Raw genomic sequence first — 17,223 nt, 5'->3', positions numbered from 1 at the left:
CTTCGCCCGGTCACATTGGGAAATAGCTGTTTGCCGTTCCCACTTGCCGCTGAAGTGCCCAAGTTCTTTTAAAAAAGCTTAAGGTACGTCCTCACTTGCGGCAGTGATTTCGCGCCGCGCCGCGCGCCCAGAAACGCCGCCGCTTTTTAAGGCCACACTACTGGGAGCGCGCCCGCGCAAATCGGCGGCAGCTGCGGAGCAAACCGGTCCTCGCCCTCTCCGACGGGAAAGCAGGGAAGAACGGGTCTGCGCCAGGGGTTTATGCAGAATTTCGATTTTGGGGGGGTGTCGGTGGGATGTTTGGGGGGGGGGGGGGGGGGGGTGTATAAATCTCTTGGCAGGGTGCTTGTGGTTGCGGAATCTTTTTGGGGTGTGTCGAAGTTCTTCTGGGGGGGTGTTAGGGGGGGGGGGGTGTATAAATACCTGGGACTCTGCGCGCTCGCCGGCTCTCCGCGCCGGCCGAGCTCCCCAGAGAGAGCACTGACCTCGCAGCTCACGTGACCCGGGCGCTGATTGGCTCGTTGAGTTTGGCACAAAGCGCCCTGCTGGAAAAATGGATACAACATGGGGTACAAGAACCATCTTTGTGCGGCAGAGGAATCTTGCCGCGAAAGGGCGTTTTGCGGCGCGCGTTTGTGCGCGCGTGGCGCCGCAAGTGAAGACGTATATTGTTTCAGTGTTGGAGACGCGGACGCCAACGATCGCTCAGTCGGCCATTCAATGCTTTCTCATTAAATTGTTTTGGTAGCCACTCTATGCGCGTATTGGGAATAACTAATAATTTGGTGACAAGTGGGAGTAGCGCTGTGTTTACAAGTATTCCCAGGCTTTTCGCACTCGGGGTGCCCCAAAATGCGCCAAATTAAACTTGGTACGTGTGGTTCAAATTTGGACAACACGCAGCTCGAGCCACTACAGCAACTACAGTAGGCCACTGCCTCGCCAGATGGCGACACCGGCCCAGTGTCCTATGGATCGCTCCACAAGGCAGCGTAATACCAGTAATACTTTCTCCGTTAGACGTGCCGTAAGTTCTCGCAAGTGGAGACCGCCTCAACGCACATACCTCACCAACAACGGGTTGAAGGCGTGCTTAACCAAACATTTTCGCGTGAGGTATTTCAATGAAGACAGCCGTCTTTGAAAAAAGTGACTGCCTCCCTTATGCTCACCTTGGCGTTTTCGCCTGCTGTATTTTCTTTCTGTATTCATTCAACCAGTGTCTCAATCCTAGTAACACACACACACACACACACACACACACACACACACACACACACACACACACACACACACACACACACACACACACACACACACACACACACACACACACACACACACACACACACACACACACACACACACACATGGGCGTTAAAAACGGTGTTTTTGGGAACAAAGTAGAACTCAATAAGGCATTAACATTTATTTCTCCTTTACAAAACGCTTTTGCATCGTGATTCTTCGCCGGTGTCTTGAAATGGGGAGTGTGCGCCGTTTAAAGTTGGCGCTCTCTCACAACAGCAAGTTTTAAAATTGGCGCACAAATAAACTGGCGCGAATTCTCGTTTCATTGTAAAAGAGTTGGTCCGCACCATAGAGTTTTATTCTAGAGGGAAATCTGGCGCCACTGTCTAGGGCAGCGGCGCTTCAGCGAGCGTTCCGTTATGTACCGGGCAGGCACGTTCCATTTGTCCTTGGCATGGCTCATGAACACACTGAAAAGCTGCCTCTGGCTGCAAAAAAGCAACAATACTACTTACTCTAAAGGATTATTCAAATTTGTTTTGTGATTGTAAAATTGAAGCTCCAAAAAGATTTTTTTGTCAGGCATTATTTAGAAGCTTCATGCAAGATGAACAAGAAAAAGATTCTACCTTTTTTGTTTATTTTGGCTTCAAGACAAAAAAGAAACCATGTGGCTAGCCAAGCCAAGTAGGCGAGGAACGTCGCTAGCTGCAATGGCGGCGCCCACGATAATAAGGCTAGAATTCTAGCCACCTTACCCACGACGTCCAGGGATTGCAGCCCAGATTTCCCTTTAGTATATATTAGTATGAAACTGTACGCTTCGCATGGTAGGGCTCGGTATTATTTTTTTGTCTGCGGCTGTTACAGCAGCGGCAGTGCACTGCCGTGAGTGCGCAGACGACAGTGCAGACGAAATCGATACAACCTCGTGACCGTTCTCTCAATTTCGGCTTGCTTTTTTGTGTCTTTTGTTTATCGTCTGTTGCAGTCGAGGCGGACGAGGCCCGCAGCGTCGGCTGCCTGCGACATCATTGCACCGCCGAGCGGCTGGGCCAACCGCTACACCAGTTGGTTCGGTCGCGCCCACGCAGCAGACGACGCCGCCTCGCCGGAAAAGTCCCTCTCGTCTTTCGAAATAGGTTCGTTAACCCGCTTCCGGATATCCTTGCTTTCGGAACATCGTTTCTGCTTCGAACGCGACCAGTTCCTCAAGAGCTTTTCACAAAATCCTTCTTTGCACCCCGTTTAAAGATACCCAAGCGCTCAAAATTAATCCGGAGCCCCCCAGCATCGGTGCGTTAAAACCCAGAATCAATCGTCATCTACTTCTTTGCAACCCCTCCTTAGTTTCCCCGCAAACATAAAAATTAAACCAAAGCAAATACAGAACGGCGGCAAGCCACATTTAGGAGGTTAGATTAGGTTAGGTTAGGTTAGGTTAGGTTAGGTTAGGTTAGGTTAGGTTAGGTTAGGTGAGGTGAGGTGAGTTGAGGTGAGGTGAGGTGAGGTGAGGTTAGGTTAGGTTAGGTTAACTTAACTTAGGTAAGGTTCGGTTGGGTTGGGTTTGGTTGGGTTAGGTTTACTCCGATACGTGACAATAACTGACAATATACAGGGCTAATTGTTTGATCGATTTTCTAGTATAGGTCGTGGCTGTCTATATGTCGCAGCGCATACTCCTGCTGTATGAATGTTCCGCAGATACGAAGAACAGCGCGTCCACTTTATCTGTGCGCTAGGGTGTTAAGGCAGTATGCGAGACAATTTCGTTGCAACTTTAATTATAAGGTTAGTTGGACATGCATGGTGCCAGGTTTTAACGCGTAGACTTTCATAGTTTTTTTTTCTTTCTTATGTATAGGCGCAAGGTCTCGGATAACCTCACGTTTGCGTTTAGGCGCACCCTTTCTCTAACGGCGACACAGCAGCAGCAGGGATGCATGTGAAATGGACGTACAGTCGTGAACAAGTGGAACGCGAACGCGAGAATGTGATCCAGAACGCACAAATAGCGCGATTTCTTTCCATGAGAGTCGAAATGATGCGTGGCTTAGTTACAAAAACAAAGCTGGGAAGTGAGGCTTTTCTTATTGCCGTCAAACATGCATAGCGAGCCATTATTGGACTTCCACGAGCAGTAGTTTTTTTTATTTTGCGTGTTCTGGTGCATGTTTTCGTGTTCACACTTCTTTGATCGTAACTGTTTATGCATGCAGACATGCACACATACATACATACATGCATGCATACATACATACATACATACATACATACATACATACATACATACATACATACATACATACATACATACAACATACATACATACATACATACATACATACATACATACATACATACATACATACATACATACATACATACATACATACATACATACATACATACATACATACATACATGGCAGCACTGCAAGCCAGAAACAAAGTGGCCCCCAGACGCTTCCGGGAGCACGAAGTGTCTGCACTCTTAAGCTTAGCTGACTTAGTGACGCTAGGAGGGGCCTTCGTCCTACAGTGGACCTAAGTTGTTGATAATGATTATGATGAATAAGTGCGCGTAACAAGCCAGGACAGGAGAACGAAGCTCCGCCCACTTTACGGTGAGCTGCTTCCGGCTAGTAGAAATTGTAGAAAGCACGAATCGTAAATCCGGCGGCCATATTGGCCACCTTTCCGCATCCGCTAACCCATAAAGTAGTAAAGCTTTATGAGCCTATACCCATACAGTAGTGAAGATGATGGTTTGCTAATGCACACGAAACTGAAATTTGCGCCCCTTTAAAAACATGTACTCGACTGCAGGTGCAAGATACACATCTCGCATTAGTATACGAGGTTACACCGTCCTGTTCTTTTCAGAAAGCACCTAAACATGTTCTGGCAATTATGTTTCGTTATTCACGATTTCCTGCATCGAAAAATTGTAGTGCCAGTATGTGTGCGGGTAGGCGACACCGGTTTTTACGTGCTTGCCATTTTCTGCATAATGAAGCAAGTACTGGTACAATGAGTGATATATTAATGCGTAGCACTCTTTGCTGACTACCCCCGCATCCAGGACCGTGTAACGCCCTGCATTTCCACAAAAATGCGGATATCGCGGAAGTTTCACCTGTAATCGCTATAATGGCGTAAATGGAGATCACCGGTCGCGCGAAATTTTGAGAAACTAAAGATAAAAAATATATAAAAAAAATTAATGAAAATGGCGAAACGTGTAACGCCTGCATTTCAAGAATAATGCGGATTTCGTGAAAGTTCCACCTGTAATCGCTATAATAGCGTAAATGGAGATAATTGGTGGAACGAATCGAGATAATTGGTGGGACGAAATTTTGAAAAATAAAAAATAACAAGAAAAATATAAGATAATTACGGAAAATGGCGAACCGGGTAACGCCCTGCATTTCCACGATAACGCAGATTTCGCGAAAGTTCCATATGTAATCCCTATACGCCTCGAGCGCGGCCTGTAGGGGCGCCACTGAAATCCCCCTAGCGGCCCGTTTCGAAAGCAGGCGCGGGAGTCCCCGGCCCGTTCCGCCCTGTCGCCGTTGCTTTTTGGCTCGTTCAAGACAGCGATTTACCGTTTGTCCGCGTTCGAAATACCGAATAACGTGGAGCAGGCACTCTGTTTGCAAGCGTGGAGTGTTCACGAGAGTATAAACGTTTATGACGCGATAGTGAGATCTATATGAGCACCGGGCGTGTGTCACAAGGCCGGCGTCCCGAAGCCAGCATTTGCATGCAGCTGATTGCAATTCCGCTGCCCTGAAATTTAGTGGCAGTGTCTCCGTATGCGGCCGTATACACACTATGATGTAAATCGACTTTGTGCACTTACAAAATCCAGCGGAGCACTCATACCTGACAGCACGTAAGTTACGCCTGCCAATATCACATATCAGATATTGATCAGTACCATGAACAAGCCAATAGGGCATAAATTTCACAAACACTGTACCAAAGAAGTACGATGGATAATGCAAAATAACACCCCGGAGTCAGCACACGACGACAAATTTAATGATGGGTCGTTTTGTCCCGATGTGAGCGCTCGCAAAGATTCATCTGTTACATTTATCCTCCACGAGAAGCGCGAAGATGGGCTTATAGAGTAATCCGCGTCCGTGACCAAACTCTTCTTCGAAACATCGTCATATGACACAGGGAGACTGCAGAATCTAGCATAAACCGAAATCAGAGACCCTTATCAGATACGACACTCTTCCAACGAGCCCGTGTGTACGAGATTTCGGCGCACGTTAAGGATCTCCAGGTAGTCAAAATTAATCCGGAGCCCTCCACTACGGCATGCCTCATCGTCTCCGTTGCGTCAGCGCGTTAAACCCTGCAATCAATCAATCAACTCTTCCAACGACACCTCATATCGCTTGTGAACTGCCTACCCTGTATTCTTCAAAAAAATGCGTTCGCCGAGTGATCAGCCGTTCGTTGAAGACAAAAAACAAACGAAAAGTGAACACGCGGCTTGTGTGTGTGATTACTAAAACGTTCAGTCGTTGATTTCGCTCCGCATTTGTAAACAAGGATAGTTGAGCGTCCTCCTCCTCAGCCCCCCCCGCCCCCCCCATGTCTAGCGAAATATCAGTGCATTTCGCATCTAGTTCGTCTGGTGAAGAGTATACCTTGCTCAAACAAACGTCTTTAGCATTTCAGAAGCTGCACTCGGTTTTTTTTTTTTTTTTTCATTCCCGTACGACTATTACATTTATTCCTGACTTGCCGACCATTCATTTTCCCGTGGTTTCATTAACATATACCTTGGTTCTTACTATAAGGCATGAGTGGGCACATATCTGACAATGCACAGCCTTTGAGTGTACTTAACATTTTCGCGTGGCTTATATTCCCATTATAGGCACAAGTTTTTGTCAGCTGTTGGGTTACATTCCCGAAACATATTTTTCTACGACGTACATATTCGAAGCAAAGCCACATTTGTTGTCTGCGCTGCAAAACGAACCAACCTCTTACAGTGCCAATATCAGGACTAAACGAGGCGACAATAAATAGAATTCACTTGTGCTGACGTGTTCGAAGGTGACAGCGGTGATATGCTGCTGCCGTCGCCGACGCCCGCAAGAGCGGCCAAGACGCGCGCAGAACCGCCTCCCCCGGGTAGCTCTTGTTGGCGTTAGAGCGCTCTACCAAGACGCAGCTGTTTTTTTTAAGTGCCCTAAACATGCAGTTAGCTTACAGACGTCACCATAACAAGTTGTTTAGTGCGCGGAAAGGCAAAGAGAAGCGAAAGAGAACCAAAACACTGCATGACCACCTATCAGCCACGCAGCGCTAATCCCGCTAACGCCGCGGAGAAGCGGCGACAGGCGGCGCAGCGATCGCGAATCTCGAGGCGTATACTAAGGTAAATGGAGATAATTGGTAACATAATTGATAATAGACAACAACAGATAATTGATAACAACAATATTTGATAATTGATAACGACAATATGAAAAAAATTACGGAAAATGACAAAACGTATACCGCGTGGCCTGTCCACAATAATGCAGATTTCGCGAAAGCTCCATCTGTAATTGTTATAACAGCGCAAATGGGCATAGTTTGTCTCACAAAATTTCGAAAAGCTAAATAGTAAGAAATATTCAAAATAATTACGTAAAATGGCGAACCGCGTGGACCCCCTGAATTTCCACAAAAATGCAGATTTCTCGAAAGTTCCGAATTTAATCGTTATAACGTCAACGGAGATAATTGGTGGGACGAAATTTTGAAAAACCAAAAAATAAGAAAAATATTAAAAATTACTTAAAATGGAAAAACGTTTAACGCATGGTATTTCCACAACAATGCAGATTTCGCGAAAGTCACCCGTAATCGCTATAATAGCGTAAACTGGCATAATCGGGCAAACGAAATTTTAAGAAACTAAAGTATAAGAAAAGTTTAAAATAATTACGGAAAATGGCGAACCGTGTAACACAAGTTTTATACAACCTCCTTGGTAACACCCCGCATTTCCACAATAATGAAGATTTCGCAAAAGTTTCACCTGTAATCGGTATAATACCGTAATTGGAGATAATTGGTCGGACAGGATTTGGAACAAACAAAAAACTTGGCTGAAAAAAACTGGCACTCAGGAAAGGCGGCATAAGAATGCTACGCATTAATAATTCTCTTTATTTCTGTAGAATTTTTTGTATTATCGGAACTGCACTCTTCTACACGTATTCCCTATCCCCCTTTGGTGTTCCTTCGTGTAGAAATACCTGTGCATTTATATTCTATAAAAATGACTAGAAAATCCTTAGCTGTAGTTAACTCTTATTTATTCAGGGCACGCGAGGGAGGTCACGTGGGGGCGTAATACAGTCGCATTAAAGTTGCATGGGTTATTCACTTTGACTACTGTAAAAAAAGATTTTTCGTTCTTTTTATTTTTGGAACTCTTTTATTCATACATTTGCCACTCCCACGGTGATCTGGCGTTATTTCGTAATAGAATGTCACTTAATTTTGTGCGGGAACTACAACTCGTCGATCAACGCATGCAAATTTACTTTTATGACCCAAGTGTTTCGAAGGTTGGGGGAGGGGTGCGGAAAAAAAAACAGCTATTTCAAATTTCAAAGTTGGGGGGGGGGGGTGAAATATTCATTTCAATTTCACCCCCAAACCTTCGAAATTTCAATTTCCGAAAAATTCAGCCCTGGCTTTTCCAACTGAATCTTTAATTATTCACCATTTATTTTATGCAACAGCTTTTAATACACTTGAAACATCCTGTACAATGTAATAATTAAGACTGTTATTGGTTTGTTTAGGGAAGAGCAATAGCGCCCTCTGGGCGTCACTCAAAATTCACTTGCAATCGCCTTAACGCGTGATGCAATCGCCAACAATAATAACATTATAAGTAAATAATTTACTCCCCGTACAGAACAACAAAACTCAAATGATAGTAATGTGTCAGTGACAAGTTATCAGAAAACGAAAGAAACAACGTGAGTAGGCAATTAAATACCACCCTTGACAGACTTGACGTGTGACATAGGGAAATGACTGTCATATCGAGTCTGAACTCGTATAAGTGTACCAGGACCAGGGGGAGGGGGGGGGGGGGTGCGCTGCTTTTTGACAACATAGGCGCTCGAGCTCCCCCTGACCCCCCCTCCCCCCATCCGGCGACCCTGGAAGCAGAGACATCTACACGACTTCAATGCACGCCTAAATGTGGTGCCGCCAATTGGGCTTGCCTCTTTAGAAAGAAGCACGCCATGTTTCCAAACAAAAAATAAAATGAAGGAGGAAAGTTGGCACGACGCATCCATCTGGCGTACATCTCGCGGAGTCCCGTGACGGGCGCGGCCGCTCGCGTCGTCTGCTTCCACTCTCGATTTCTCCCGCGCGCGCTTGGCAGACGATACGCGTTTAGCAGACGACGCGATTCTCTTGTCGTCTCATTCCGGCCTCCACGACCGCTCACTTTCTCTTCTCCGTCCCCCTACTCTCTTGGCACAGACGACGCCACATTCCTGGAGTGCCTCGTCAATGACGTCGGCAGCCCGGACGACACCCAGCAGCGTCACTTCCTAGCGAAGACACCTCCCCGACTCGACGGCGTCGTTGTGGCCGCCACCACCGCCGTCCGGCCCTCGTCGCCGTCGCCGGTCTTGCGAAAGGCCAAGAAGAAAGTGACGTTCGCCTCCAACGGGGCGGCGGCGTCCAAGGCCAAGGCGAAGTCGATGCCAGACCTGCTCGAGCCGCCCGACCTCTCGGCGGCTGAGACCCAAAGTGCCGAGCCCAGGCCCGAGCCCAGGCCCGAGCCCAAAGCGACGTCTTCCTCTAAGAACCCGTTCGTGTTTGCGTCCTTCATGCCGTTCTCGACGAAGCGCACTAGTTCCTTTACGAACACCGGTCCACCGGTAGTGGATCAAAGATGAAGAGTTGACGGGACTTTGTCCCCTTACAGACTGTGTACATAGTGAACAAACGCTTGAACTACAGTGAGTTCTTTACCATGGTACCTGTTGTTACAAAATGCATCGTTTGGGGTGTTTACTTCGGTGTTTGAATTAAAAGCACGCGGTGCGTGTGTTTCGCTCCTCTGCTGGGTTGTTTGAATCCCGCGTAAGTGCAGCGTCGTGCGGTTTATTTTGGACGGCGTTAATTCGCGTCGTGTTTGTTCAACGACGACCCGATTCGCAGGTATACGTACAGAATGATGCAGGTGAGGGTAGCGGGCCGACTGCTCGTTTCCGTTGGTCCCTTTCGATAATACCAGCAGCCATCGAAGGCAGCGATCATATGATTGAGAGAAATCTGCCTATTACATGTCAGGTTTATCATTATTTGCCCAGGCTTGTTTGGTATGGTAGGGGGGTACACACACGCACATATAACAGAGTTACGCGTGTTTTTTAAGTGCAGAGCACTTTAGGCGCTCGCTTTGTCGTCTTGGCTCATTCGTCGCTCGACCCATGGTCACCAAGGCGGCGTCCCGGGGTAGCGCTGTTGTTCGCGGCCTACCCCAGAGGCTTCGAATGCCAAGCGGTTTATATAGTCATAAGCGTTCGAAAGTCGTGAGACGCTGGCGCTTGTCACACATCTTCCCATTGTTTAGCGCAAAGAAAACTCTAGGTACATTTGAGAAAAAATACACGTAAATAACCGGCAGCGCCCGCGTTCCTTTAGCTAATGACGCCCGTTGGGTTGGTTTTTACGTAAACGCAAAATGTGGCAATGCAACGCCGGCACATGCAGGGAGAAAAGTACAAAAAGAACAGAACTCCGGCTGGCGCAGTTTCAGGCAGTGGGCGCGCGAGCACTGCGAAGGCGGGAAATTGGAATTGCATTGGGTGGTAGCAGTGAGCGGAGAACGGCGCTACAGCCCATTGAGGCGAATCACTGCTCTGCACTTCCGACAGCTTTCACATTGAGTGGAACGGCATTAATTTTATTTTTTGCTTATTATGAAGAACAATGTACACACACTTTGTCAAAATTTTCTAGGCCAAACCTAAGCCTTCTGGACCACACAGAATTCAAAGAGTAAGCTTTACCTCTAAATGTGACAAAATTATTTTATGATAGTAAGAAAGAAATGTGTTTTCTCTAGCTTTCCGGCCCGAAACGCTTCAGCCTCGCTCGGGGCGTAAGCTTGAACATTTAATTTTTGCGGCTTGCGTTATTTCGGCTTGGCCTACAAAAGTTTCACAAAGACTGTGCGCCTATAAATTCGAGGTGCCAGTAAAGATGGTTGTGGTTCGTTTCCCCGGAGTCCGGTGTCGATCAGGAACCCAATCGGCCGGGGTCCGGTTGATTTGGCAGGAGGCTGGCAGGGCGATGGTGTTGAAGTTCTTGGAGATGGCGGTCGAATTGACGAACTCGAGGCGTTGAGGTTGATTAGGTGAAACGGAAGTTTATATACAGCTATTCACAGTAGGATAACTGAGTACATGAGTAGTAAAAAGAAAAACTTCAAACTTCAGCTAGACGCTAGCTCCAAGTGCGCACAAATCACTTGAGCTTCTCAACTCCGCCTAACTCTCCTATCCTCGGAGCGTACACAAACCGCTCGAGAAACGACGGCTGAGACTCTGTCTCGCCGCAAGATCCGTCTAGTTGCCCGGTACGGCGCTGTACCCTAAACCTCCGACGCGATCTTAACCTCTAGCCTAGGGGGCTCACAAATCCCAACCTAGCTTCAACGGTCGAGACTCCTTGTCCCGCCGGGAACTGCCCAGCTCGGCGCTCAGACAAGAACGATTTCCAACGTCCAAGTTCGGCCTTATAACGCCTCGAGATCACCCTCTCTCGGGAACGCACCTGTAGCGTTCGTACACGCGTAAGGAAGTGCCCAAATTCACGTAGACAGCTGTCACTCAGCGCGCTACGGAATATTCAATGAGGCGCCGCCATCTTTGGGTCAACGGCACGCTCGCGGACGAGCAGGTGCGCGCGAACCCGCGGGGTGAGAGCGAAAGGCGGCGACAGTGCACTGTGCCGCCCGGGGCGCGTTAACAATGGTGTCTCGCGCGGCGCGTGCTTCGACGCCGGTAATTCCACCACCTCCGCGCGGCACGTCGACGGTTCTCGGGATCCGGCGGTGCCGTCTGCTTTCTCAATGGGGGATTATCCCTGTGGTATTCGGTAGACCAGACAATCCGTCTCCCGTGCGCGCCGTGACGAATTGGCAACGGCTGCGGCGTAGAGTCCACAGTGCTGAGCCCCCAGACAGAGTGGCGGGTTCTCACGCGCAGCCCGGGCGCCTGGCCGCTGATCTCATAAGTGGACCTTACAGTGCCTGTCTAATCACGCATCGAACTTCCATAAGGTATCACCGCCTTTCAGGTTTTTGTATAAGAACATTTTTATACGCAGATCTGCAAGCATTGCCAAGTGCGATACAAGACAATCAATTCTCTGACGCAGGCTGCGTACTGTACCTAAAGGAGCCATGAAGACAAAATACAACATTGTTAAAGTCGAAAGAACTAGCGTTTAACAACTCGATCCTCTCTACTTCAGCCGCAAGAAACGTTGTATAATTGAAAAAAAATTAATTTAAATTTCGCGCCAGAGTAACGCATTATGGGCCAGCAAAAAAAAAAAAAAAAAGAGCCTGACAACTGCACGTTAACACTCAAATGATAAGCTCAACCGGAACTAGGGGCTCCACTACAATCTTAGCCATGTTTCGTGGTGCTGGCTTAGATCGGCGGCCGCCAGTTGGACAAACACGATTCCGTGACGTCACCGAAATTCTGTGACGTCACCGGAAAGTGTCTGAGGGTCCGCCACTGCATCATCTGTTTTCTGTACTGTCTCAACCATTGGTTTGACGTCTGCGATCAAAACTGGTGCCATTATTATCAAGACGAAGCAACCTTTTATTAAAACAAACGTGTTTTGTCGTCATGGTCCCTTTAGACGCTTACGGATGAGCGGTGGAGTTTAGAAATTTTCCGAGCATTGCTGACCAGCAATCTAATGGCCTTGAACAAGCACAGCGCGCGATATTGCCCACGCTATGCTAGCTCGAAGGTATGGCCGAATATCACATTATAAGCACAAATTTGTAACAACATCCTGATTGTGTATACAAAGTCGTCTACTGTATGCGGTAGCTTGAAAATGTACCGCATACCCGCCGCGGTGGCTCAGTGGCTATGGCGTTACGCTGGTGAGCACAAGGACGCGGGTTCGAATCCCGGCCGCGGCGGCCGCTTTTCTCGTGGAAGCGAAAAGCAAAAACGCCCGTGTGTTCGAGATTCCGGCGCACGTTAAAGATCCCCAGGTGGTCAAAATTAACCCGGAGCCCCCTACTACGGCGCGCCTCATCTCCGGTGTAGCGTCGGCGCGATAAACCCTACAATCAAATCAATAAAAAGAAAATGTACAGCATACGGGCTATTGGGGAATCATAACCACAAATATAACTATCATCATCATCAGGATGTTATTTGTGAGCCAGGAGTAGAATATTTGCGCTCTTGTACACCCTCCAATTTAGGAATGTATGTTTTTCTGGAGAAGAGGCCATTGCGCAGGTAATCAAAGCCCGCCCTTAGTGCAAGCGTTGCTTAAGCTCGTACACAGTCAACGTGGAAGACATCCAGCGTGAGGAGTGCAGCAGCCGTTTTTCGGTGCTGTCGTCATGCTTTTAAAGCTATTGCGCAACGCTTCCTTCCCTTGGAAACGAACATGAATTTCCTGTGTGCTCCTATCGCGGGCGCCAGTGGAGCCAATATCAGACCAAGCAGAACAGTTCCGCTTTCATCATCGGCAATACCTTCCGGATCTAGCTGTCTGCCGGTATGACACCCGCCGCGGTGGCTCAGTGGCTGGCGTTGCGCTGCTGAGCACGAGGCCGCGGGTTCGATTCCCGGCCGCGACGACCGCTTTTCTCATGGAGGCGTAAAGCAAAAACGCCCGTGTGTACGAGATTTTGGCGCACGTTAAAAATCCCAGGTGGTCAAAATTAATCCGGAGCCCTCCACTACGGCGCTCCTCACCGCCTGCGTTGCGTCGGCGCGTAAAACCCTGCAATCAAAACCAGACTGCCGGCTTGTGCATAGATGCGTGGCGGTGTAGCCCTTGCTAAAGCGATGGTTACCGACGCTTATTAGGTGCCGAGTACCTTAGGACCGCACAATGTCCGTTCGTGTCCGGGCGCATAGCGTTTACAATCGCAAAAAATCGCACAGACACCAGCAGGATTTGAGCCTGTGTCTGATAGACCAGGCAGAGTTAGTGTCAGTCGTCTTACCCATTGGGCTACGTCCGTGAGTTAGAAACCCGAGAGTCAAACGGATTACTCCCTCGCCTGTAACGGTGCGGAGTACCTTAGGACCTCCCAATGTCCGTCCGCGTCCATCCGTGCGCACACCACCATCAAGCGAAAACCAAGCGAAATTCGATTTGAGCCGTGAGTTGAAGTTTCATTTAGGTACAACTCACAACTCAAATAGAATGACGGTCGGGTTGCAAATCGGATGTCACTCGGGGCGCAACTTGGATGTCATTTCGAGACCCCGTACTCCGCACTAGATGTCATTTCGAGACCCCGTACTCCGCACCCTCTCTATCATTCACAGAGTGGAGACGCTGCCATTTTCAAACACTACTGAATAGAAACTGAATGCAGGCGTACTGGCTAGGGACAGTACACCGGAATAGCAAGGGTTTGTTTTTCTTTTGCTGCCATTTGATATTGGCATTCTTTTGCCCTTTCGTCCCGTTTCGTTGCCTCTGTCTCGGTTGTACATTAGCGGATGGACGTAGCCTTGCAAGGGAGTGCCGGCGTTCGCCCCCCCTGAGCAGGACCTTTGAACAGTGTGATGATGTGGCCGAAAGGCGAGGAGTTGCAACCCCAAGCAGCAAGACCCCCGGGCGATCCCCAACGGGGTGTGTGCCGGAGAGGCCGAGCGAGAGGAAGCAGTCGGGTGTGTGGATCCGGCGGAAGGTCTGCGGTGGAACGTCTGTCGCTGTGCATGGTACCGGTAGGGAAGACGCCAGTGCCGGGTGAAACGACGAGTTCTGGACGCAGCCCAACAGGCTCGGCATCCCGATCGGCGTCCGGTGTGGGCGTGACCCTCGTTCGAGTTTGGCGCCGCCGCCCGGTGGCGTATTTCCAAACGCTTCGATGCACAGAGCACCCACGTCACATGTTTGTTCGCGCGATGGAGAACGCTAGTTAAACCTGGTCATTGGCTGCACCGCAAACCTAAAGCGACCTAAAGCATACTAAACCACCATTGTCAACAAAAATCGCGCAGATTTGAGCTTAGAGAAAAAAACCAATAAAAAAAACTAATAGACTTGCTGGGGCTCGAACGTAAGCCACCAGCGCCAGTACTGAGTACTGTACGTCGAGGCTACTGAACTTTTTTTTTTCTTTACTGCGCCTGCTTGGCGACAACACAAAACACACTGCCCAGTACACAAATTAGTAGCTCCAACCACCAATCGGCTGAAGGGAGTGGCTTAGAACATCTTAAATTGCGCTAGAACATCCAGAATAGGTAACCACTCAGGTTCTTCCGGCATGACTCGATAAACTTATCTTATATAAGCAATGCTTTCAATAAAGTACTCTCGCACCGTGCGAGCATCCTCTTCGGTATTTTGAACCGCCATGCGAGTTTTCCACATAGAATGCAGACTAAGTGCCATGAACATATCATAGGGCACGCCTCCCTCATTGTTTGCGGGCAAAAAGCGAATACCACAAGGCGTTAATTGTAAGTCTTTTTTCAAGGTTCGTTGGAGGATGTCCCAGTGGAACACCGCATCCCAACAGTCCAGAAAGATGTGGTCGATTGTTTCCAGCTTTTGGCATAGTCTACAGTTAAGTGTCCATGGGTGTACATATAGTACTTTTTCCTGCAGCCAGGGTTTTACCGGTAGCGTGCCGCTATGAAGTTTAAATAAGAAAGATTTAACAGATGAACGTACTGGCATTCGTTTCACTCTTTTTAGAACATCTTTTCCTGAACCCACTGCATACAACTGACGATAAACCGGAACAGGTAGACACACATGAATCATATCTTTGTACAAACGTTCCCGTGGTACACTACGCAAATACTTCGAGGGAAACCTAACCCTTAAAATCCTAAAAGTATCCACGACTTCGCTCAAGAACCCACGCACACGTACACATCGCATTTCAGAAGTTGAAACTACATAGTCTGGAATAACATCACGTAGTCGGGCTTGTACCACAGTACGTAGAAAGCAATCTCTCTGATCTCTCAGAAACATAAACCTAGAAACTATTTGTCGGATAAACAAATGTGTCAGTCCCAATCCAGCACTTTTCACCGAGCGAAACAAATTGCTCCCAACTTGAGCCCCACAAAAACACCGCGAACACTCTGTGCAGCTTTTGTATGTTCCTTCTTGACATACAAATCGCCTGTCGGACGTACCATACCTTGACAACGGCAAACACATTACATACTGATGCACGGGCAAACATGGACGGATTCCCCCCCCCCCCACCATTGTGTTAATTTCTCTTTAACTCTATCAGTTTCTCCGTCCCTGTACTCTCTAGCGTCCTGGTAGTTTTCAAGTGGGATGCCCAGATACCTGGCCGGAGTTGTCGTCCAAGGCATGTTCTAGAAAAACACTGGCCTACTTTGCCAGTCACCGTGCCAAAATCCTATGCACTTGTTCCAGTTAACTGCAACCCGAACTGTGGGCTCGTTTTAGCAGGCGCTCAAAAGAATAGCGCGCGCAGTGACATCACACATGTCACGTGGGTGCTCTGTGCAGCGAAGCGTTTGGAAACACGCCACCCGGTGGTCCATGTAGCTCCGGGGCAGCAGCCGAGGCCCGGCCCACGTCCCTCCCGTCGGCGAGGGCGACATCGAGGGATCGCGCTACGACCTACGAGGCGATGCCGCCGCGTCGACAGTACCCGTCCGCATAGAAAGTCCCATGTAGGACGTTTCGATTTCTGTGTGTCTATATAGCTTCAGTGTCGAGTGAACCGTCCCGTGCAATGATATCGTTCCTTGTGTAATATCGATGTCCGTTCGTTTGGCTTCCTAATATAATCCCCTGCGTGTACCAATGCCCGACTCCCTGTCTCAAATCCATTGAAAGAAACCTAACGTGGCCCACTCCTTCACAAATATAGCTATTCGTGGCAAATCAATATTCAAATAGGTTTGTATTCCTCAACAACTGGAGGACTCTCGTAGTAGTCCAGTGCTGTTAAGAAATAGGATATCGTTAAAAGAGGCCCGTGGGACCACTCCAACGCGTGCTCTGGGAAGTTCACTAAAAAAATTAAAGCCTTTCCACTCGATGTGAAAGCTGTCGGAAGTGCAGAGAAGTGATTCGCCATAATGGGCTGCAGGGCCGTTATCCGCTCACTGCTGCCACCCAATGAATTTCAAATTTCCCGCCTTCTCAGTGCTCGCGCGCCCCCTGCCTGAAACTGCGCCAGCCGGACTTCTGTTCTCTTTGCGCTTGGTTTAATTTCCTATGCTGAAGCCTCTCTGCGGCATTTCGAACACGCCATTTTTCTCTTGCGCGGCTGAAGCCTCTCTGCGGCATTTCGAACACGCCATTTTTCTCTTGCGCGGCTGGAGCCTTTCTGCGGCATTTCGAATGCTCCATTCTTTTCTTGCGCGGCTGGAGCCTTTCTGCGATCGGCATTTCGAACACGCCATTTTTTTCTTGCGCGGCCGCTTTTTTCGCGTACTATCGTAAAAACTAACCCAACGAGCATTGCTAACTAAATGAACGCGGGGGCTGCCGGTTATATACACAGATTTTGCCTGAAATGTACCTGCAGTTTTCTTTGCGCTAAACAACGGGGAGATGACAAGCGCCAGCGCTTCACGAGGTTCGAACGGTTATGACTATTTAAAACGCGTGGTTTTTCGAAGCCTCAGCGTGACTCCCTGACCCCGGTACAGATGGGTTTACTTGGGTCCGT

General features: G+C 48.5%; 1 protein-coding gene across 2 annotated transcripts in view; it reads left to right on the top strand.

The window, feature by feature from the left end:
- LOC144159078 (uncharacterized) overlaps positions 1-9,369 on the top strand; it is a 30,197-nt gene extending 20,828 nt beyond the window's left edge. For both annotated transcript variants that reach the window (XM_077690340.1, XM_077690341.1), the window contains exons 2-3: positions 2,243-2,393; positions 8,787-9,369. In XM_077690340.1, coding sequence (XP_077546466.1) covers positions 2,243-2,393; positions 8,787-9,208 — 573 coding nt within the window. In that variant the 3' untranslated portion in view covers positions 9,209-9,369. The remainder of the gene's footprint in view (positions 1-2,242; positions 2,394-8,786) is intronic.
- Positions 9,370-17,223: the final 7,854 nt, after the last annotated feature.

This window comes from Haemaphysalis longicornis, unplaced genomic scaffold (assembly GCF_048455015.1).
Source record: "Haemaphysalis longicornis isolate Haplotype H1 unplaced genomic scaffold, Haemaphysalis longicornis Haplotype H1 scaffold_10, whole genome shotgun sequence".
Lineage (NCBI taxonomy): Eukaryota > Metazoa > Arthropoda > Arachnida > Ixodida > Ixodidae > Haemaphysalis > Haemaphysalis longicornis.
This window is presented reverse-complemented; position numbering and strand designations above follow the sequence as displayed.